Source organism: Chanodichthys erythropterus, chromosome 6 (assembly GCF_024489055.1).
Source record: "Chanodichthys erythropterus isolate Z2021 chromosome 6, ASM2448905v1, whole genome shotgun sequence".
In the NCBI taxonomy this organism is placed as follows: Eukaryota; Metazoa; Chordata; class Actinopteri; order Cypriniformes; family Xenocyprididae; genus Chanodichthys; species Chanodichthys erythropterus.
In genome coordinates this window covers 32,927,726-32,952,725 of record NC_090226.1, presented here as the reverse complement: position 1 = coordinate 32,952,725, position 25,000 = coordinate 32,927,726, and the positions used below count along the sequence as shown (strand labels likewise).

Below are 25,000 nucleotides of genomic sequence, written 5' to 3'. Positions count from 1 at the left end.
AGTTGACACAAATTAAGTTCTGAAGTGTATATGTATTTTTTAGAAGAAAACGGTACCCTTACATGGTTCATGAGCTGAGACTTTTGTCTACAAATATATCAGTTTAAAAATAATGTATAATTAAACAATAAAAACTAACTTCTAAAACATGTTTTGTCCCTTATCTAAAGAATCAGTGATAGTTGCTTTTATATTATGTGAATGAAAAATGTATGCTCTATTTTAATTTCCTTTTCAAGAACCAAAAACAAAGGTTGTGTTTTACTGTACTTACATTTACAGTATCTCACAGAAGTGAGTACACCCATCACATTTTTGTAAATATTTTATTATATCTTTTCATGTAACACTGAAGAAATGACACTTTGCCACAGTGTAAAGTAGTGAGTGTACAGCTTGTATAACAGTGTAAATTTGCTGTCCCCTCAAAATAGCTCAACACACATCCATTAATGTCTAAGCCTCTGGCCACAAAAGTGAGTACACCCCTAAGTGAAAAATACTCTAAAAAAATTCTGCGAAACATATCCACAACCGGAAGTATTTGCCACAGAAATACTCCATCATATGTCCAACTTGTTCAGCATGAGAATGCAACTCTTTAACAGTGTAAACAAGTCAATGCATGAAATAGCATTACATCCCCCTTTAACAAATCTTACTGACTCCCCAAATTGTGAACGGTAATATTTGATCCAGTTGCTGCTTTTTCATTCCTTTTGTTTGGATATTTCTGTTTTTGTCTCTTACTCTTTAACTACTATGTTCTTACATCAAAAAAAAAAAAAAAAAAAAGGCTTATTGTGTTGAATATGTATTGAAAAACACTTGAGCTGCTATTGAGGTGGATACGGGTAGGTTAGAAACAGGTTTACTGGTGTTGGTTGGTTGAACAGTTAAGGTGTAAGGGAAGGGTCAACGTTGTCATTTTAGGTGAAATTACAGAAATTAATTACAGCTGTAATTACTTTGTTGTTATTAGCCACACACTGGATCAAATAACCTCAGCCTTTAAACCACAAGAGAAAAACCCAAGCCAAACTGCTGTGGATGTTTTCACCCGGTTTCCTCCAGATCCCCAGCAGCAATGCAGCACTCATTAAGAGGCTCTGCTTCCTGACAGATATATTGCCTTCGCAATGCCATTGGCCGCCAATGCGACGTGTGATTTAATGCTCGCCACCTATTGGCTGAGCTTTGAAGGGGAAATTTACTGATATACTGCAATTTGGTGTTGGGCCTCTTTCAGATGAATTGTGTCATTGGCGCTGATAGGACACAGAAACTGTGTCAAATTACACACATAAAACTAAAAGGAGGGGAACAGAGGTATGAAAGTGTTTTATAGAGAGAAAGAGACGGTGTGAAAGTAATTTCAGTCTCACTTCACAGGGAATAGTGTATGACTATCACAGTTAGGATGTTGTTCCCATTTATCAAAGTGTTTACTTTGATAAAACTCAACAGTTCACACAAATACAGTTTTAAAGGTTAGAAGGCCACAAATTTATTATAGAAATAAATAAAAAAGTGGCCCTAAGATAAATATTTTTATGCTGTAAATGATAATGCTCAATTGAAATTGACGTCCTTTGACATGTAATTTATCTAAATTGAAAAGCTTAACATGAGTCAACATAGGCCTAACTTATGATCATATACATCGATCAGGCATAACATTATGAGCACTGACAGGTGAAGTGAATAACACTGATCATCTCTTCATCACGGCACCTGTTAGTGGGTGTGATATATTAGGCAGCAAGTGAACATTTTGACCCCTGTCCACCGCCGAAAGAGCCAACAGTGAGCATCAGAACTGGACCACGGAGCAATGGAAGAAGGTGGCCTGGTCTGATGAATCATGTTTTCTTTTACATCACGTGGATGGCCGGGTGCGTGTGCATCACTCACCTGGGGAACACATGGCACCTGGATGCACTATGGGAAGAAGGCAAGCCGACAGAGGCAGTGTGATGCTTTGGGCAATGTTCTGCTGGGAAACCTTGGATCCTGCCATCCATGTGGATGTTACTTTGACACGTATCACCTACCTGAGCATTGTTGAAGACCATGTACACCCTTTCATGGAAACGGTATTCCCTGGTGGCTGTAGCCTCTTTCAGCAGGATAATGCTCCTGCCACAAAGCAAAAATGGTTCAGGAATGGTTTGAGGAGCACAACAACGAGTTTGAGGTGTTGACTTGGCCTCCAAATCCCCCAGATCTCAATCCAATCGAGCATCTGTGGGATGTGCTGAACAAACAAGTCTGATCCATGGAGGCTCCACCTCGCAACTTACAGGACTTAAAGGATCTGCTGCTAACATCTTGGTGTCAGATACCACAGCACACCTTCAGGGGTCTAGAGGAGTCCATGCCTCAACACAATATTAGGAAGGTGCTCATAATGTTATGCCTGATCGGTGTATATTATGACAGTAACAGTCAGTTGCTGTAACCGGTTTCATCAGTGAAGATTAAAGATGGAGTTTGCTTTAAAAAACATGTGAAAAAAACAACCTCATTCGAACTCATACTTGAAAAGATACATTTCAATTGTATCAGCTGATTGTCCATATGCACCATTGGTCCCTGGACCTGATGATTGCCATTTACGGTTATACTGTATTTGTCTTTATATATGTATTATTATTAAAACACAAAGCTGCTCAAGTGGTGAAAAAGCTTTTGTAATTACTAAAGTTGAACTATCCCTTAATTTTGAGGTTTTCCTGCTAAAAAAAAAAGGGAATACAATATTAAATGTTTGAGGAAAAACACTTTACCTTTTTTTTCTTAAATCGGAATTTTACTCCAATTTCTGCCTGAACAATCCTGCATTAAAAGTGAATACCAAGTAAAATTTGAAAGCCATGTACTTTATGTAGTATTTTATTTAGGCATAAAGGAAGCCTCTCTGTTGTCGCCACACAAAAACAATTCACTGTATCACTGAAGTGTCTTTTTAAAGAAACAAATAACAAAACCTGTCCTTTTTTTGCATTCAGAAGTTTTGGAAAAACACCTTCAGAGGAAGAAAAGTTAAGTTTTTACATCAGAGTCTGCAATATCATGCAAGAAATAAAAAGCAAACTGCTTTAAAGTACTACTGATGCAGTCTCTTCTTCCATCCAAAGAACTCCCAAAAATAATTTGGAGGTACGACTTCTATTGCTTCTTTCTTTTCACTTCGGACTCATGGATATCAAAGTATGCAAACTGTAATATCGTTCCCAACGCTTTGCAGAGGCTTTATCTAGTAACTACAAGCTAATTATGTGTGTGTGTGTGAGCGTGCATGTGTACATGCATACGTGTTAAGTGCATACCCTTTTGTCTCCTTTGTCTCAGAAGCCCCCTGCAGATAACAGATAAAAGATCATATTTCAATACGGTCCTTAAAAAGCTACACAAGATATTGAAGATCTTTATAAAATGTGTTGCCTTGAGCATCAGAGAATGTTGGCACCCTGTGTAATAATAAAAGGATCATTTGTGTAGTCAGTTATTTTGTTGGAATATATGCTGATAACTTAACAGTATGTTATGCATATAATATGCCACACACACACACACACTGTATATTCAACTGTATATATGTCTATATAGTTTATCATTTCACACACTTCTCTCCAGTGTTTTTAAAAATTATATTAGCATAAAAAGGTCCGTAAAATACACAAAGTTTGTTGCTATAGAACTAAGAGTTTTAACCAATTCAGTTATATAAACATACATGTAACATTAAAAAGAAAATCAGTCATTACATAGAAATGCAGCAATCTTTTGTCAATAAACAGCAGACATTCCTCTGAAGATATATTCTGCTTTTAGTTGCCATATAAACAGAAAGTATTCTGATGCAGGAAATGCCCAATTCAATCCCTAGTTTGTCCATCGGCACAAAAAACAAAAACTAAAATAATAATAATACAGACGAGACTCTCGCCAAACAGTAGATATCATGTTAACGATAAGATGAGAAGTTAAGAAACTGACCAATACAATAAGATCATTTGGTACAACAATAACATCAGATCTCTGCCATTTTCCTCTGTTAGTGGCCCACATGTACTGAAGACGCTGCAGACTCGCGTTAGAGTAAGACAACACTGCTAAATCACGCTGGAAACCTTGACTTTATCTTGGTCAAACTCTGAAAGTCTAACAGCAAAAGAAAAAATCGGTTCGTTATCAAGAAAACAGCAACACAGCTGTGCTTGAACACAAGGCAATATAATGTTACAATGACTTTGGAAAGAAAACAAAAGGCAGCGTATCTGTCCTCGTGTCAATATTTCAGTAAAATAATATGTATATAATTATTTTATAACCAAGGTGTAAAAAAAACAAAAAAAACAACAAAGACATGAACACATCCTAAGGCCACAAGATCTTATTATATGTTGCACATATAAATCTGTACATAATATCGTGGGTCTTTTGGACGTTTTCATCACGTGTAATGTAGATGTATTAACAGTGTAGTCAATACTTGAGTGAATCTCACAAGAACATATCTCTGCCATATATCACTCTGAAATCAGAAAATATATATTTAGCATATAGAAAATGAAGACTATTTAAAGGACCAATAAATTGTTTTGCACCGTGACATTTCACCCCTACAGTTCTCATTACATAAAGCGCCTAAACATTTTACTGTAATTCTCAATGACTCACTGTTGAATAATAATATTAAAAAACATTAAATAAATCAGCATAAAGGAAGTATACATTTAAATATATTTACTACCAGTATATTTAAAATAATATTTTTGCATTAAAGCAAATTGTGTTTAATGGTCCTAAAAAAATACCTAATTTTCTTTATGCAAAATATCAATTGTGATTTTGAGGACCAATGACCCACACGTGGCTTTGAGAGGTTCTGTGAGATTTGCCCAGTCATTAAGTGAGTGATGTCACTTCCTGTGAGCAGAACTCAGCTAAAGGCGTCATTTCCACCAGCTCACGGCAATGATAAGAGAACAAACCAGCTGTTACACATAATAATATACACATCTTTCAAATTCTTACATAGTTACAATATCAGATCAAACATTTATTATTGAGAAAATGCCTGTGAATGCTTAATGAATTAATATATGGAGCACACTGTGCATTTCCACATGATCATACATTGGTACAGTGTTACAAACGGATCTTGCGATGGTAGTGGGACATTACCTGAGTCCTCAGGACAGTAGGGAACTAACCCTTAGCACTTTACAGCAGGCCTATACATCACATATGATGCTGATTTGAACCACACAATGCTGTTGAACTTACATAAAGTGTAAATCAATAGGTGTCAGTCGATAGATGATGGGTTGTACCTTTGCACATTTTTTTTTTTTTTTTTTTTGGTTAGTCACATGAAATTCCCATGTTAGGTGTGTTTTTTGTTCTTTATGTCTTAAAAGTACCATAAAACCCCTTCTAACCCCATATTATATTACCAAAAAGTATAAAACAACCCTCAATGATCAAAAGAGAACCTTGTGTGTTTCTCAATAAAGAAACAAAAGACGGGAATCTCCCTCGTTCTCTCTGTAGCGCATCTCTCTGTCAGCAGGTGGGGCCGCAGTGCCGGGGGCGTTGAGAGAGAGGTCTGGGTGTGCCGTCTTCTCAGGGCTTGTCTGGAGAGTATAGTGTCAGACGGCGAGCCGGCCTGGGGCAGGATGAAGGGGACTCCATGTGGACGGAGGGGCTGGGGGAGGCTCCTGGGCGAAAGAGCACGGCTGGGCCTCGACTTTTGCCACGCCACGACCCTGACACAACCGCCGATGTCTCAAAAGTCTGTCTGTCCGTGAGAAGTTCTTAAAGTGAAAACACAGAGAAGTTTGACTTGGTTATATAGGTTCACTTAAATAATGATTGCTCATTTAGGGTGCTTTCACATTTGATTTGATTGCTTTGTCCAACCCAGAGTTCGATTTCTCCCCATAACATAATTTAGCATTTTTATTTTCAAAATATTAATCTCCAACGCATGTTCACTCAACAACATCTGCTCTCACGTCATCACATGCATCATGGTTCTTTCCTGAACTTGCGTTGGTAAATGACGTTCGCACTCGCATCGCTTCATAAAATTGGCTCTATGTAATAATGACACCCAGTGTTCAAAATAGGTACTGCAGTCCAAATTCAAAATATTGTTTGGCCCGATTTCCGATTTTTTGTTAGTGTGATTGGCCGATAACCATTTTTTGCCGATTCCGATTTTCTTTCTAAAAACTATAAATGACAATATACAAGCAAAAATCCACTTTTCTTCAATGCAGTTTTATTTTCATAAAAAAAAAAACAAGTAAAAGTCAGTAATAAAAGTGTTCAATGGACCCAATACTGTTACACACAACATGAGTTCACTTTCTTAGCTATTTAGCAATTCAAAACTGACTGTGTTTATCTGAATACTTGCCAAGATTGCCTGTGCCGCTGGTTTTGACATACTTTTGTATGTATTTGATGTATTATTTTGGTACTTGTGACTCTGTTTGACTTCTGTCTCTGAGACTGAGCGTGGCTTGTTCGCTTCACTTATATAGATCAGTAGTGCACGCGCTTTTGGTGTGACCGCGTAACCTAAAGTTATGCGCAATACAAGCACTACTTAACCGGAGCGAATGAGACGAGAGAGAGGAGGCGCCTGCGCGGGTGTGTGTCACTTCACCGTGACAGAGAAGAGAGCGGGAACGCGCAGCTGACGTTATTGCCTGATTCTCTGACCCAGTTTGTTTGCTGGTTTCCATGGCTGCAATATGCAGTGTTTTCCGCCAACTGGCAACCTGTGATGTTGAAATACTATTGGATAAACTGCAGCACGAGGTTTCGCACAGACCAAAACAAAAACAGACATTCCGACACGGAACGCACATTTTCAAAGCAGAATATCTGGCTGTAGCATTGTTTTTCTGAGAAACAAGTAGGTGAACTTAGCATGTTTCTTAAATATCTGCAAACATATTGGGGTATTTGTATGCTTTATTAAAGTAAAAATCTTACATAGAGCCCCTTTAATGATGTCTTTACTACCTTTCTGGGGCTTGAAAGTGGTAGTTGCATAGGCTGTCAATGGAGGGAAAGAAAGTTCTCAGATTTCATTACAAATATCGGTGTTCTGAAGATGAATGAAAGTCTTACAGGATTGGAACGACATGAGGGTGAGTAAATAATGACAGAATTTTCATTTTTGGGTGAACTAACCCTTTAAGTCAAGGTAGTTTGTCACTTTAAAGTAGAAAATTCTGCTCCAGAAGCTCAAACCTACCTCATATAATATATGCAAACAAGTAATTTTACATTCTAAGTTTATATTCTACAGGGAAAATTCTATATACATTGAATGAAGGCATAAAATACAAACAAGTAACAACACATGCTCTCTGTCACTGCAGCTGCATAATGTTTGGTTCTAGCAGTATTTTAGGCAATAGGGGACTTTTTTTTTATTTCGATTACAAGGAGAACACAAACAACCACTGAACCATTGTCTTTGAAAATGTTTGCGGTGAGTAGCCTTAATTCAATGTAAAGAGCTTCAAGAGTTAGTTCACCCCAAAATGAAAATTCTGTCATTAACTGCTCACCTTCATGTCGTTCCAAACCCGTAAGACTTTCGTTCATCTTCGAATCACAAATTAAGATATTTTTGATGTCAGATTTCCATCCATTGACTGCCCTTGCAACAAACTTTGATGCTTCACAAAATTCATAGAGAGATCAGAAAACTAATCCATATGAATATAGCGGTTTAATCCAAATTTCCTGAAGAGACTCGATCACTTATGATGAACAGATTTAATTTAGGTTTTAATTTACATCTGAAAGACATCTGATACTCAATGTATGGTTTGCAGCATAAACTATCAGTATTGGTGATTACTAATCATTTTTCATGTTTCTGTAATGATTAATCCACTAGTATGTGTAAGCTCTTTAGTTACAGCAATATTTCTAAAGCTACAATATATTTATTGTTGTTATCCATGAATTTTTGATTTTACTGTTTTATAAGAAAGGCAGGAAAAAGTAAATCACTTCATAGTTTTTTTCTTTTCTTCAGATGCCCAGTTACAGTCAATACGATCAGAGACTTAAGATTTTTTTGGGATATTATGTGTGAATATTATTTAGAAACTATTTAGTTGTTTCAGTTTGATATTTTCCTAATAAATGGCAATACCATTTTTAGTTTCAAACAAGTTTTTGTTAGATTCCTAAAATATTTGCGTTCTCTCTTTATTATGACAGGTAGTCTAATAAATGACTATGTTTTCATAGCATCCAGTTGGCACATTTGTTTGAAGTACATTGGGCAGGATGTGCAATAGTGTGTTTTATTTTTTTTTTGTCAAAATAAAAATGAATAAAATTAGGGTTTTTATCCGATTAATCGAAAAAAACAATCGACCAACTAATCGATTATCAAAATAATCGTTAGTTGCAGCCCTAAAGTCAATATAGTTGAATAAAAACGCTTAGTTTCTTTCTCTGCAACTTCAAAGGAAGCAAGACACTGAGGTAATTTTATGTTACACTGTTTGCTAGACTTGCATAATGATCTCATCGTTAATACTTCTCACCATTTATTCCGAGGGTATGACCGATTGTTTTCCATATATCCATTTTCTTTAAAGTATCCTTGAAAATGGGGTTTGACTTGTCAAACTGTGGTGGCTTTTTTGGACCTTGGCAATGTCGTCAGCCATTTTAAATGCATGAGCCCTTAAATTGAAATTCTGACTGGCTGTCAGTGTTTTATCGTTCAACAGCTGGAAAAAAAAAGTTCTGAAAGTGATTCCAACCACATCGTTCCTCTATAGCGTTAGCATTAAAGCTCTACAGATCTGACAGCATTCTGTCATCCAAAATATCTTAATTTGTGTTCTGAAAATGAACAAAAGTCTTACGGGTTTGGAACAACATGAGGGTGAGTAATTAATGACAGAATTTTCATTTTGGGGTGAACTAACCCTTTAACGCAATCTTCCCAACATACAGTATTCTTCTAACTACAGGATCAACAATAGGTGCTGTCTTGCCTTAAAAAAACCCATGTTATAAAGCATGTTCTTACCTGCTGGCAGCGCTCACACTGGTAAGGCTTTTCACCACTGTGAACACGCTTGTGTCGCTCCAGATGGTACCTCTGAATGAACCGCATGTCACACATGTCACATGCAAACGGCTTCTCACCTATGAGAGAAAAACTGTCTTTATTGAAGCACCCCACACCTTCCATTCTCACAGCATGCCACACCAACACACAATAAAGATTCTGAAACACAGATTGTCATGTAAGGATCGAGACTTATATCATATGGATTTCAATGAAACCCGCAAATACAGAGTATATGCTTAGAAATAAAGTAGATGACTTCATACAAACTCGAGTTTGTAGAGTATGTTTAATATGGAATGAAAAACTGATTGACTGTAAAGTGGCACACTGGGGTTTTGGTTTTAAAGATCAGAAACCTGCTTTGAGACTTGGTTATAGTCTTTCTGCTTGGAGAATAAATATGATTGAGCTTAAAAAATGGTTCAAAAGAAGCAGCTAGCGTCATTTTATCTAACTGATTTTGCTAAGTGAATGCAAATAAACTTGATAAAGACAAAAACCACCAACCCCACAGAGAAACATGAGGCAGTAGCAACTACATAGATAAACCTGATGCTATCAAGCAAGTCTGAAATGACTCGCAAAACTAAATGCCCTGATGTGATGCAAATCTTATACAATGTAGGATATGGCTAATTAATATTTCAAAAAAGAGAGTTCCTATTTAAACTCATTGCTAACGTTAATTTGAATAAGTCATTGTTATCTCACTATCTTTCCCCCCTAAACTCCCAACCACACAATATAGACAAACTCCAATCCAGGAATACTTAGTAAATTGGGGTACAAAGAAAGGACACATACCAGTGTGAGTCAGGCTGTGTCTTTCCAAGTGGTAACGTTGGAAAAACCGCATGTCGCACATCGAACAAGCATATGGCTTCACCCCTAAATGTAGAGTCAATTTTTAGTGAATGCCTTTACAAAACATTCAAAGTAGCAAACAATTTTTAATGCCGTTTAAAAATGTAGAACATGCTATTGATTTTTTTTCCCTAAATTGTTCTGCATGCTGACATTAATTGTGTCCTAATTCAGAGGCTGCATCCTTCAAAAGCCTACAAATGAGTCCTTTGTTTCCTGGTCCACGAAAGTTAGCACGAGTGGATCCTTCGCAGTGTCGCCTATCACAAGATTTATTGCACGACAGAGCCAACTGGATTTTTTTTTTTTTTTAAAGAATATGCCAGATTACACTTTTAAAATCTAAGTATCGTATTTCAACTTACTTAAATATCTAACGATACAAATGTAAAAACATTTCAGATGTTGACATATCTTACTAAAAGGCCAATTCACAACGCACCGTCAGATAGCAACAGGCACTTCTTCGGGTTTGGTTTGATCAGCACGCTACCCCTGACAGAGTCTGTCGGCGCTTGTTTTCACCGATTGAACATGCTGAATTGCCGTTAGAATGTCTGATGGTGCGTTCACACCAGACGCGAATGAAGCATTAAGCGCGAGTGGTTTACATAAGTCACTGCAAAGACGCGATAGACATCCTGATGCGCGATTCGCAGGAATGACATGCGCGAATTGAGTATTTTGGGCGTTTGACGCACATGACGCGTGATTCACGCGAGTTGAAAAATATGAACATTGGTGAATATTCACACTGCATTAACCAATCAGGAGCTTTCTCTAGTAGTGACGTGATTACGACATAGCGAGTGGAGGCAGAAATCCGAAACAACAATGGAGGACAAAATCATCGTTGCTGTATGTGGATACCCGGAGCTGTACGATACATCTTTGTACTTTTATAGAAACAGGAATAAAGAGGATCTTGCTTGGAAGAAAGTAAGTTAAGGCCAGAACACACCAAGCCGACGCCGACGAACTAGTGGTGACAAAAGCAGACTGTGGGGTTGGCTCACATCGGCAGCGTCTGTGTCCAAAGTTGGCCTGACACACCAAACCGACGCTAAACAGCTGACGGCCAAGACAAGGGAAAACTTAGTCGGTCGACGAAGAAAAACTGCCCGACGGCCGATCGTCGGCTTAGTGTGTTCCTGTCTTTAGGAGGATGGAAAATCTGGAAATTTGTAAAAAAAATGCTCTTTACTCGATTTTAGCTTATTATATATATTATGCCCAAAATCGGCAAAATGGACATACGTGGTTTACATCGGACAGCGACGATATATATTATATATATATTATATATATGATATATATATATATATATATATAATATATATATATATATATGAGAGAGAGAGAGAGAGAGAGAGAGAGAGAGAGACTACATGCTAGCTAAAGCTGGCAAATTCAGCTTATTCGCCGTATTTTACAACTACTTTGTACTAGAAGCCCCTCCCATGATGCAAATTCGTGTCTGTTGTGAAGTGAATTTCGCACGCGAATGAAGCGAGTAAACTCAAAATGTTCAAGCATCCAACTTCGCGCGAATAGCGCAATTTATTTGCGCAAGTCGCGTCTGGTGTGAACGCCCAATGAGAAGTGACGTGATGTAATCTGTAAAAATTTCATTGAGTTTATACTCTTTATTATGTAAAAAAACGGACCAAGTTGAACATATTTAGATGGGTTGTGAACCCTGTTTTGAATATAACTTTCAATAAAGACCAGACCAAACGTTACTGGTGCTCCTCAACGGCAGCTGTCACTGTTGCTAGGTGACAAGAGCAATCCTCCAAAGGCTAGACCGTCCCATTTAACAACACTAGGTTCGAGCTTTGCACACTTCGAAGGATGCAGCCTCTGAATGGGGACACAGCTATTATATCCATTTTACTCATTACAGTTTGCACTTGGATGGTTTTAAATGGAAAGAAATCTGTCCAAACAATATAATAAAATTATGTTTCTGGGTCTATTGGGGCTCCTTTTTTAATCAGTTCACAAGGGACGAGTCAAATTGATCTTCTTTAGTAATCAAAATTAAGCCACCAATGTTCACGCTAGAGCTGTACTGAACCCTGACAACCTCAATCTCAAAGAAATACATTTGGGCAGCTAAAGTACTTTTATGCTAATCTCATTTCAAAATTTAATTCATTTATTCAGGTCATAGTAATGGTGATAGTTGTTCTCAGTACCATAGTGTGGAGTAAAAAATAAAATAGCACCTAAAGTACCTTAATGTAGCACTACTCATTCAATTATACAATTTTGCTGACTCTGATTTTAAAAACTGAAAATGGTTGCCGCGCAAACTGAATTGAAAGTCATTTAGCATGCACAAAACTAATTTTAAGCACAAAAAGACAGGGGTTTAAGATGACACATACCCGTATGAGTGAGGCTGTGTCTCTGCAGGTGGTAACGCTGAAAAAACCGCATGTCGCACATCGAGCAAGCATACGGCTTCACCCCTGAATGCACATAGCACCAACAGTTCATGTATGTGTTTCTATTAATATTGCATTATTTGGTTAAAATATATATATATATACACCGGTATATATATATATATATATATATTACTCATATATCAAGTCCATCTGCAGAACTTCATTTCAAAGCAGATGCATTAATTAGATTAGATAATTAGTATTAATTGTGTATTATATTCATTTTATATTTAACATTAAAAAAAAAATGTGTGCCACAAAGTATTAAGTTGTTAACCACGCCTGTTGATAATCACCTCCTCTGTAACATTTCCAGTAAAACAGCTTTATGACATCTTCATTTACAAGCATGGTTCGGTAACACTTTAGTTTAGGGTCCAATTCTCACTATTAACTAGTTGCATGTTAGCTTGCATATTGGTTGTTTATTAGTATTTATAAAGCAGATATTAATGCCTTATTCTACATCCTTTAATCCTACCAATACCTAAACTTAACAACTACTTTACCAACTATTAATAAGCAGTAAATCAGGAGTTTATTGAGACAAAAGTCATAGTTAATAATGAATGTGTATCCCAAACTAAAGTGTCGGTCAAAAAAAGAGGTGGGATTATCGCCAGCGTGGTCATTTTTGTTTCATTTTATGCCTGCTGAATATATTTTAAGCTATTTGGAGAATACAAACTCGAGTTTGTTGTAGTTTTAACAGAGAAATAAATAGATAAACAGAGATTTCACCTACCCGTATGGGTGAGGCTGTGTCTCTGTAGATGGTAACGTTGGAAAAAACGCATGTCGCACATGGAGCAAGCATAAGGCTTCACCCCTAAATGCACAAAGTAGCAGTGTATTAACCATACCGCCAGCTGTTAACTTAAACCAAGCACTCATGAGAACTGCTCAACATATACAACAATGTAAAACAAATAAAAACAATTTTTCACTACAGTCTCATCAGCCAAACAGTGCCAGTCATGCATAGAATGCTACGAGCGGCTCACAAACTGAGCATCTACAAGACATGCACGGCATTGCCGCCACCTTAGAAATCTGGAAATAATTTTGCTCTGGAAAACTAAAGCTAAAAACTCTGTGTTGTAGTTTTAGGCATTTCTCTCTTGTGAAGAGGTTTCTCTTTTTTTTTTTCTTGATCAAATTGAGATACATCCATCCATCCATCATAAAAGTAATCCATACGACTGCAGTGAGTTAATGTCTTCTGAAGAAAAGTGATGGGTATTTAGTGTGTTGTATATTGTTATTAGTTGTAATATTAGTAGTAGTATTATTGTTTCAATAATAATTACTATTATTGATTACTATTATTTTTACAGAAACACTGAATGACCAAAAAATATCTTAAGCACTAATATAACAAATATGCATTCATGCATGGTTACAAAGTTTTAGTTCTAATTACTAAAGTTCTATCATTAAATAGTGTTTGATTATCATAACATCATAATATAATGCTTGGTTGACTAATGTTAAGAGTGTACATTCAGATATTTAAAAAGCTGTGCCATTTTACAAAGATAAGCTGATTTGATGGAATCATATTTTGTTATATATATATATATATATATATATATAAAAATATATTAAAAAAATATATATATATAATATATACACGCCAATGGTGATTCTATTGCCAAGGTGTGCATAGAGGGTTGATATGATATGGAAATGTATACATCAGTAGTGTCAAGCTGACAGTGTGAACTTTAACCCAAGAGCACATTAGTTTAATATAAATAAATAAAATACATTTTTACATTTTGTCGGCACTCCATTTCTCCTGTCTGAAACGAATGAAATTGCATACTTCTATTTTTCGGTTACACAATGGCAGTGGATCTCAGATTTCATCTAAGGGGGGTAAGACAGAAAGACACATACCCGTGTGAGTGAGGCTGTGTCTCTGCAGATGGTAACGGTGGAAAAAACGCATGTCACACATGGAACAAGCATACGGCTTCACCCCTAAATGACCAAAGCAAAATATTAACCAAACGCATCGTCTCAATAACACAATCTAACAAAATTCCATCTGAGCATCAAAGATAACAGCCTAATGTTACATTCTGACCCAGTTATGTTAGTGCAACTACATCATGGTTAGTTCTGAGCAAGAGTTTCAGTCCAATTATACATTAACTCTCCAACAAAGGTCATTCAATGTTGGAAATTCCTATTTACATAATTAGTGCCAAATACAGAAATCTCTCCTATCATTAATTGACTGTAGTTGACAGTGAAGAAGATGCTTCATCTTCTATAACTGAAAATATTCTTTCAAAACACTGCAGCAAAAAGCAAGCAATGCTGATTATTGTCTATGATTCCCTGAAAAACTTTTTGTTCCCTAACAAAAACATGAATGTAAGGAAAGATATTTTGTATTAGCATGTTTAAAATAACTACCTACTACCTTAATCTGAAAGTGTCTTCCAAATAACAAGTACAAAAAAAGAGAGAGGATATACTGTACTCTTAAAACAATGGACTTACTACAACAAATCAAACATGAACTACTGTAATTTTGCCAAACTTGAAATTAAGAAACTTTCTTCATGTGTTCTTTGGGTGTAGTTGAGGGGAATGTGGTACCTGACTGCTCCCCTTACAAAAATCTCAAACATATAGTGGCAAAAGCTCATCATTTTGAGCATTATTTTATGTTCATGTCTTCTACATGCTGAAGAGAACCAGCAGAGGGGTACAAAGAGACGACACATACCCGTATGGGTGATGGTGTGTCTCTGGAGATGGTAGCGTTGGAAAAACCTCATATCACACATTGTGCAAGCAAATGGCTTCACCCCTAGATGCAGAGTATTGGTATTAGAATGCACTTGCGGATATCAGCTTCAACGAAGTAACTTCATGATCAAAAATAACGATATCATTAACAAGGGAAAAAGCCACAAAAAAATCCCACATATTAGATTGTTAGTTATCTATCTATATATCTATATCAACATGAAAAAACAAAACAAACAAAAAAACAACTAAAGCCGCCATGCAAACTGGGTAAAAGTCATGTTTCTACACTTGTCCCCTAAAAACAGTGTTCACTACAGTAGGCTCATTCTCAGGAAATGGTGCCATTTGTGCCTAATGAATGATCTTTTTGGAAAAAGTATTGATGTGATGTGGTAATTGTGATGATATTTTACCGTGTTCTTACTGTTCTCCTATGCACTTTATAATAATATTTACATAGCATTTGCGGTTTTATATTTCCTGTTTTAGCTGAGTGGCTGTGGCCTTAAAGAGAGCACAAACTGCATGAGAGTGCTCATTTGAGCTGTTTATAGAAATGTTTGTGCAAATGCATGTGTTGGTTTTATCCATCCTATTTATTGACTTTGCAAGTCTTGTTCTTGATCATCTTGTGCATCTATTTATTAATCATATGGTGAGGCAAGTGTTAATTGTAGAAAAATGGTATGCTCCAATTATTAAGCAGGAAAATGAGTGTATTTAAGGCAGCCATCACTAGTGAAAGGGAGGACGGATCATGTTTTCGTACTTAATTCTAGTTTTTAGACTTTCTATTGATAACCTGTTTTATTTCTCTTAACCATATTTGTATGCACATCCACTTTAATAAACATCTATCTGGACCCCAACATTGCTCCTGTTTTTACATCTTGGTGTGATTCTCCTTGTATATATTGATAATAATATTGATTCGTTAAATGCGAATTTTGTCGTTTGTGGAGCACACTAGCTAACATATTCATAGTAAAAAGCACAAAAATTATTTCTTGGGGACTTTTAGAAATAGTGATTTAATCATTCTGATATCATATTTAAGGAAGCAGTAAGCATGAATATGCAGATGTTACACCAACAATCAAAAAGATGACTGTTGGTGATCATGCTTGATGCAAAATTTTATTGAATTTGAAATTCAATAACTCTAAACAAACATGTGTAATTTTGTGATTGTTTATGGTGTGATTTTCTGCAGCATCTTGCACTCACACATGCATTCTTCCTTTCCAACAACCAGACATGCTGATCTCGATACAGACCATTTTAAAATAAGTATTTCTAACTTGCCACATTGTATTTTGCCAGCATTGTTCACAGGAAGGTTTCTCTGATAGCCTTTACCAGTATTTCATTATTTATCAGCTGGGCTAAGCTATTTCATCAGTGTTAAAGGAGAAGGAAAGCAGAAAAAGAAAAAAAAAAAAAAAAATCAATGATCTGTGCTTAATTAATTTTACGCCTGGCACAAAGTACAGAAACTAATTTTTGTGTGCCATTACTTTCTAGTTAAGGCATTATGAGCCATCTTTGCACTGACCTTAAACCCCATTTTGGGGTATGTGATCATTGTACAAAAGACAAATGGAGTTATGTTTTTTTTATTATAAAGTGTGATTTATGCTTCTGTTGGTTTAACATGCATTACAGTGTCAAAATAGGATTTCCTAAATGCATATGCTACAACAAACCTGGGGTTCTCCATGTCTCCCATTATATCTGACAACAAAAGCACTTGAACATGAAATACTCGTGATTATGACTTCAGAAGTGCTATCTAAATGATTACTCCCACTTTCCATATGAAGGCAGCATTATTTCAAGGCACAAAGAAACTAAGGGTGTGTTCAGGTTTGGTTCGAGTAATACAAATTATTGGTCTGTTAGTGACGCTCATTAAATAAGGGTGAATGCTGCCATCCGAACCCTGGTACACACCAAACAAAACTGTGGCTCCAACTAAAATATGAACGCAACAGACCAAAGACATCTAAACAAACCAAAAACAGGATGTGACCTGGTTTTTCTCGTCATAGGAGCAATGTTGGCCATTACAGTTCAGTACAGGTGTCTGAAATGCGTCTTCTTGCAGCAGATCGTTTTTGTGTGTAATGGAGGAAATCTTGCCGCTGTTTTGACTCCTTTACACATTTTATTAACTCTTCAGGGTAAAAATACCATCATATGCACAAGCATACGACGAGCGCATTTAGTCCAGCACACAGCATTGTTTTGGATGCTCGGTAAATTCCATCTCAAAACATGTCATGCTTTTTCTTTTTTTTTTTTTACTAGGACTAAATGTATCATTTTGTTTTTCCAAAAGAACCAAGAGAACCGAACTACAAGTTTGAACAAACCCAAAGTGAAAATACCAGTCATCTTATTCAAACTATAAGCAGAAGGACTTTAATTTTCCTGTGACAGGATTTAAATAATAATGCTTTAGGGTTAGAAACAATAAATAATTACTAGAACCTTGTACTGCAAATTTAGTATTAGGAGTGTGGTTAGAGTTTAAGAAATGGCCACCAGGCCAGAGGTGGGAAACTATCATTTCTTAGAGGTTTAGCAGAAGCCTCTCTAAATAAAAACATTTTTAAAAACGCTGTGCCGGGATATGGCACAGTTCCCTGAGAATGGGCCAGCAATTTCAAGACATGACACATACCCGTGTGGGTGAGACTGTGTCGTTGGAGATGGCAACGTTGAAAAAACCTCATGGGGCACATTGTGCAAGCAAATGGCTTCACCCCTAAATAAACAAAGTAATAGTTTATGGGGACAAGTAAGTTAAAGTGGTGCAACTCAAACGAAAAGAAAAAGAAAATGTTTACTCCTTTGGTCAAAAAAGGCTATAATGCACATGGAGAACCATGGAGAGTGTGATTGCCATGTCTGTAGTGAAGGCTGAAGACTAAAGTGTTTAATATGCTTTAAATGTGCATTGCCCCCTTGGACTCGTACCCGTATGGGTGAGGCTGTGTCTCTGCAGGTGGTAACGCTGAAAAAACCTCATGTCACACATGGAACAAGCATACGGCTTCACCCCTAAACACAGAGTACCGGAGTGTTACGTTTTGATTAATAAAAACTTTCAGTATGTCCAACACCCCAATGCATTGTCTGTAACTATGCCCAAACTCGAGTTTGTTGCAGCCAAACCTATACTTAAAAAAAGTTTTGTTTGTGTCTTGTTATAAACTATAAAAAGTAATGTGTACAAAGCATTGCTGCCAACTTTTGAGTTAGTAACATGAGGAAATGTTTGGATGTTCCCCCATGTTTGCAATCTGTTCCGTGTTTACAATCTTTCGAACAGGTAAAAAAAATAAAAATGTACATCTGTCTGCACTGCAAAGGCAAAAGTTGGGAAAAAATATGTCTGAATATATTGACAAACACTGCCAAGTTGGCAACAGTGCTAAGCTGTGCATCAACATATTCAGGTAGAACAATTCAAAGGGTAAGGAGAGACGGCTCATACCCGTATGAGTGAGGCTGTGTCTCTGCAGGTGGTAACGTTGGAAAAAACGCCTGTCGCACATGGAGCAAGCATACGGCTTCACCCCTGAATGCACAGAGCAAATCAAGTGTAAGATTTAAACCATGTATATGCAACACATTTATGTCAATATAGGAGCTGCATGTTGATAGACATTGCTGAAATCGCATGCTTCATAAGAACGAAGCGCAATGCAAGCTTGCAAGCACATAGAAAGCGCATGAAAGATGGTTACACAGCTTAATGGGGTGCTGACCCACAACCCATGTGCTAATATGTGAAATAGGATATTCAACAAGAAAAATAATATCCATCAAAAACTGATTTTGGAAAGTGGGTGTTACACACCAGGATGGATGTTGATTTGACTGAATTGGATGAATGATTGGAAGTAGGAGTGAAAGAAAAAAACGTACAATATTAGGAATTTTATTTCATGCTAATAGAGATGCACCAAAACCTAAGATTCATGGGCCGAAAATGTTTTGGAGGGCCGAAATCAGTGAAGGAAACAGAAGTTTAATTTGCGCTTCTCCAATGGCATGTTTTGTTTTGTTTTGTGCACATATTGTGGATAAGCTACAACAGTTGTCTGCTGTGTGAATACTAGCTCTGGATTGACAATATTCATTTTAATCGGCAAAAATATGGTTTCTTAAAGGATTAGTTCATCTCAGAATTAAAATTCCCTGATAATTTACTCACCCCCATGTCATCCAAGATGTTCATGTCTTTCTTTCTTCAGTCGAAAAGAAATTAAGGTTTTTGAGGAAAACATTCCAGAATTTTTTCAACATATAGTGGACTTCACTGGGGTTCAACGGGTTGAAGGTCCAAATGTCAGTTTCAGTGCAGCTTCAAAGAGCTCTACATGATCCCAGACGAGGAATAAGAGTCTTATCTAGACAAACCATCGGTCATATTCTATATATACTTTTTAACCACAAATGCTCATTTTGCACATCTCTTCGACGTTCCACGCATTATGTAATTGCACTGGAAAATTCAAGGATGACAAAGGCAAAAGTACCGATCCAGTGTTTACAAAGCGAATATGCAAAGACTAAGTCAAATGGCATTTACAAAAAAAAAAAAAGGGCAAAAACAATGATGGCAGACAATTTCGAAGTTGGAGGAGGAAATGAGCTGGAGTTTTCCGCGATACTTCCGCCTACATCACACGTGATCTTTCCAACGTGATTACGTCATGCATGTAGCATTGCAGAGCAGTGCAAGCAAAGCATTTGTGGTTAAAAAGTGCATAAATATATATTTTTAGAAAATGACCAATCACTTCGCTAGATAAGACTCTTTTTCCTCATCTGGGATCATGTAGAGCTCTTTGAAACTGCACTGAAACTGACATTTGGACCTTCAACCCGTTGGTAGCCGCTGAAGTCCACTATATGGAGAAAAATCCTGGAATATTTTAAAGAGATATTTTGATTGATTACCATTCCTTAATGTTTTTCACTCGTTTTTACAGTGAAAAACAATTTTAAGTTTTTTTTTTTTTTTAATTTTGACAATTCTGTGTGCATTTGACCATTCAAGCTTAAAAAAGTAACTCAATTCGGTACTCGCTCACTCTAACGTCAAAAACTTCAAGCAGTCCTGCACTGTGCGGATATATTTACATATCGCAACATAAACAATAGAGCAACATTTCTATTGATTAACACTTTAAATCCTCACCATATTTCTCATCATATAGCCCAACCCTAGTTCTTCTGATCTCTGTTCATCTTTCTCCATGTTCTTTTGTCTCACTCAGTCTTATGTGTACATGAAACTGAGTTAGCCACATCTACAGATATTTGCATACCACAGTGTATAAAAAATAGAAAATTCTGTTGCGGCTGACATTTTACACTATCATAACAATAGATCGCCATACCGCCAAGCCCAAATTGGCTATGAAGTCAATGCGAAAGGGATGCAGAAGATAAAACTTAAGACTGGGAACTGGTAGAAAAACATTTCAAATGTAAAACTATGACATTTTTAAATGAGCTTAAGACTTAATATGAAATATCTACATGAACAATGATTGCCAGGGTTTGACAATGAGATTTTGACTGCATGGTAAAAATTAGGGCTGCCCCCACCAAAGATTTTCCTAGTCGACTGGTAGTCATTTAAGCCATTAGTTGACTAGTCACGTGTTTATGGAAATAACTAGCGTTTGCAGTCTCGCTGCAAAGATGAAGTTGACGATGCGTACTCATCTCCGCAGTACAGTGGATGCGCCTCTAGAGAGAGAAAAATGCAGTAAGTGCTTTCACTCAAAAACCTGGATATAAGCCTAATGATAGCCCAAATTATCTAGGTTAACGTTAAAATTTAGAGCGAGCGGCCATGTGAGCGGCTGGCGTTACACTACTACTTACATGTTTTAAATAAGCAAAGTTTGCGGTCGATGAATGCCTGCAGTTTGCATGTCATCTTTTTATGGTTATCCTTTACCCTCTCTAAAAGATCCCATGCTTTGGATTTTCTGTCTGATATAATTACCACATGGACCAGCTGTGTTAACAATGGGTCCGTTACGGACTTTTTTTGCGACCAACCGGACCAATTCAAATTTGGTCAACCAAGCCTTTTCTCATCGACTGACTATTAGGGGGCAGCCCTAGTAAAAAATGCATCTCAAATGGTGGAGTTTGGGGGGGAAATACGAAAGATGCCATTCTTCAATAATATGAAGGGAGCTATACTTTGAGAGTACCTTCAGTATTTAAAATTGCCCAAAACCCAACCATAATCACATACATTTGTTCATGGAAATTAGCCGTTATAGGACAAAGATCAGCAGGTCCCCTTTCAAATATAAACAGAAAAGTAGTTTTTGTGAAGATTAAATATGAAGCATGAACAGGGATTTGCGATTGCCTCACAGATAAAGCAGATGTCATGCAGACGATATCTAGCATGCTAAAAAGGCAACAGAGGCAACGAGGCTCATGTGCTTGGCGATGTGCAGGAATTCTCAGCAAAAGCAGAAAGCTGTAGAACTGCAGAGTGAGCGTAACACTGCATGGTTCAAAAATGCCAGTCAAACAAACAAAAGCAATGCAGACAGCGGCAGCAGCGCATGGGTAAGAGATGACTTGTACCCGTATGAATGAGGCTGTGTCGCTGAAGGTGGTATCTTTGGAAAAATCTCATGTCACACATGGTGCAAGCATATGGTTTGATGCCTAAATGTAGAACAAAATGTCAATAAGATGTCTTCAAATTGTAATTCTGCATAACATCATATGAATAAAGTACAGCAATTTTGCAAACTAGAAATTAGGCAGACTATAGCAGACTACTGGATTCTGATTTAATAGATGTCTATGCATCTAAAAATATTCTGAAATTTCCAATGAGTCTGTCGAAAAGCATTCCTGCCATAACTTTAAATTTACTTTTCATTTAGAGGCGGATCAACTTTCTAATGGCTCAAAAAATAGAAAATACAAAGAAATTTAGAATGCATTGTGAATAGCTTTAGTGCAACAACTATTTTACGCTTGTGTTTTATGCCATTGTACTTGGTGTGAAAGCAAAACCTTAATCTAAAAAAAAAAAAAATAAAAAAAAAGATTTTGTTCTGTGTAGACGGCTATGATCTGTAACTCTGTTTAAATACATTCTGAGTTTATATGACTGAAAAGGCTAATGAGAGCACCTTAGAGGATTTTTACAATGTAGATAAAAAACAACATGGGATTTGTGCGCATTTAATTATAGCTCATGTAAACAAAGATACTTTGTAAGCAAATATTGTTTTTGAAATGATGTCCAATGTAATGACACATACCAGTGTGAGTGAGGCTGTGCCTCTCCAAGTGGTAACGTTGGAAAAACCGCATGTCACACATGGAACAAGCATATGGCTTCACCCCTAAATGCACAGAGTGGCAAATTCAATGATCGTCTACACAGAATCAAAACCCTGCTCATAACACAAATGTTAAGCTTAATACACCCGCAAGGATTTAGCAGCTTTAAGATATTGTACATGAGTTTTGCTTTAGTACCTACTTCAGCTCAAACAACTAGTCAAGTTTCACACAGTGTTCATAAAAGTTTGCTTGATGAAAGTGTGTCTGATCACCACTGGTACGAAAGTCATTAAATACTTAAATAACAGTTAAAAAAAAAAAAAAAAAAAAAAAAAGGCGGCACATCTAATGAACAGACTTTGCTAAAAACTGCACTACAGAATTTTGGCTTCTCTTTCATATGGAAGTTTGTTTCTGCCACAGAATAAAAAATAAAAAGGTAATTGCGACTTTATCTCACGATTCTGACTTTTTTAACTGACTTTATAACTCGCAATTATGAGTTTCTCTCACAATACTGAGAAACAGTCCGAATTGTGAGATAAAAAAAGACAATTTTTAATTTACTAGTTTATAGAGTGCCCCAGGGATGACGCATTTTTGTAGGCCAACCCGGAAGTTAGCGGCGCACGGGTTCCCTCGATCGAAAGCCTATGCATTTTTCCCATAGACTTTTGGAAAATCGCAGAAAATAAGCTCTGTGTTTAACAAAGGGTTATGACACGTACACGTTTTGTCTATCAAGATAATCTTTACAAGTTAACACAACATTTATAGATTTTGAAGCCTAAATAAAGTAGTGATATAAAAGGCTAACAGTAGGCTATAAACGGACTACAGCACACCATGGTCACGGATCAACGTCGTCACCACCAAGCGTCCTCAAACTTTATTTAGAAAACAACTTTATTTTAAAACATGCTCGCTGATTATGATCTGCGCTGTTATGAATACTTATCCACTTTTTCATGAGAAATGCTGTCCAAATGTCCCGTTTTTAATGATGACGTCTAAAGTCCCGCCAAAGACAGTCCCTTTTTAGCAATTTGTTAGCAACCGCCGATTTTAAGACACAAGTGGGTTATAACTGGTGTGTTTTATGTCATGCTTTGTTAACCACATTTCAGGCGGTTTAGCAAAAACCCATTCAAAAAACCCATAGACTTGACGGCGTTGGAACCGGAAGTCCTAAAATGCTAACTCGCTTCCGGATTTTGCCTACAAAAATGCGTCATCCCTGAGGAACTCTATTTCTCTCAATTCTGACTATTTTCTTGCAATAATGAGTTTCTCTCACAATTCTGATTAAAACTATCAGAATTACAAACTTGCAACTGTGAGTTATAATCTCGCAATTCTAAGAAAAACGTCTGAATTGACAAAAAGTTGCAATTATGTTTTTTATTTTTCCATACTTAATCTGTGGCAGTAACATGAAATTGCACATCACTTGCAGAGTAGTTATTTTTCATCAGCTTTGTCACACTTGAACACTTATGTGATATCAATGTGCTCAATAATGGAATTTTTTGTAGTGCAGTTCGCATACAAATAATTTGCCTTCTAAAAGTACATTATTTGTCAAATCACCAATGCTGAAGGTAACAGGCACTGTTTAAAGTCAGAACACAGATGCATAGCGGAAGAAGTCGTACCAGTGTGAGTGAGGCTGTGTCGCTCCAAGTGGTAACGCTGAATAAATCTCATGTCACACACGGCACAAGCAAACGGCTTTTCTCCTGTGAGAAAAACAACAGAACACACGGACATATCACCAAAATCTAACATGATAAATATGTATAATGTTTACACCTCTGGCAAGGGTCCCTAAATCTGTGATATTCATACCAGTATGGATGAGGATGTGTCTCTTCAGGTGGTATCCACTCCTGAAGGCCCCGTAGCAGTGATCACAGATAAAGTTCTTCTGGACTTTTGAAAGTGGACAATTTCCATTTTCATCCACAACCGCCTATAAAGGAAAATGAATGGAAGACATTTTTAATGTTCAGATCACTCTTTTCCATGTAATTACTGTTTTATTGAGAAAAAAAAAAAAAAAAAAAAAAAAACAGTGTAAACCAGCATTACTAAAATACAAGTTCCCAAAAATGTCACTACTCAAACTCTACCTTAAAAAAAAAAAAAAAACTATCTTTGCATCCCTACTACAAAGGCATATGCTTATCGAGCGGCAACCTCCCCCAGTCTCTCGTGAAGCCAATACGGAAGTGACTTAAACTGCGATTCATCGACTGGCCGCTAGGGACAGGCTCCAAAAGAGAGCAGAATCTCATTGAGTTCCATGTTAAATTGGCCAAGTTTACAGCAGAAAAAAACTTGTTTACAAGTTGGTTCAAATTGTGGTTTTGGTCTATACTGCTATTTTTGCCCTTCATGACAACTGTGAGGGGGGTGAATT

General features: G+C 36.8%; 1 protein-coding gene across 17 annotated transcripts in view; it reads right to left on the bottom strand.

Moving 5' to 3' along the window:
- Positions 1-2,256: 2,256 nt before the first annotated feature.
- znf740a (zinc finger protein 740a) overlaps positions 2,257-25,000 on the bottom strand; it is a 32,040-nt gene continuing 9,296 nt past the window's right edge. The window contains exons 5-18 of one of the 17 annotated variants that reach the window (XM_067388683.1): positions 24,427-24,550; positions 24,234-24,317; positions 22,554-22,637; positions 21,862-21,945; positions 18,728-18,811; positions 18,208-18,291; positions 17,912-17,995; positions 15,200-15,283; positions 14,359-14,442; positions 13,202-13,285; positions 12,394-12,477; positions 9,941-10,024; positions 9,092-9,210; positions 2,257-5,825 (exon numbers count right to left, since the gene is read on the bottom strand). In XM_067388683.1, coding sequence (XP_067244784.1) covers positions 5,661-5,825; positions 9,092-9,210; positions 9,941-10,024; positions 12,394-12,477; positions 13,202-13,285; positions 14,359-14,442; positions 15,200-15,283; positions 17,912-17,995; positions 18,208-18,291; positions 18,728-18,811; positions 21,862-21,945; positions 22,554-22,637; positions 24,234-24,317; positions 24,427-24,550 — 1,332 coding nt within the window. In that variant the 3' untranslated portion in view covers positions 2,257-5,660. The remainder of the gene's footprint in view (positions 5,826-9,091; positions 9,211-9,940; positions 10,025-12,393; positions 12,478-13,201; positions 13,286-14,358; positions 14,443-15,199; positions 15,284-17,911; positions 17,996-18,207; positions 18,292-18,727; positions 18,812-21,861; positions 21,946-22,553; positions 22,638-24,233; positions 24,318-24,426; positions 24,551-25,000) is intronic. The other 16 variants (XM_067388682.1, XM_067388688.1, XM_067388686.1 and 13 more) reach the window with 16 other exon arrangements.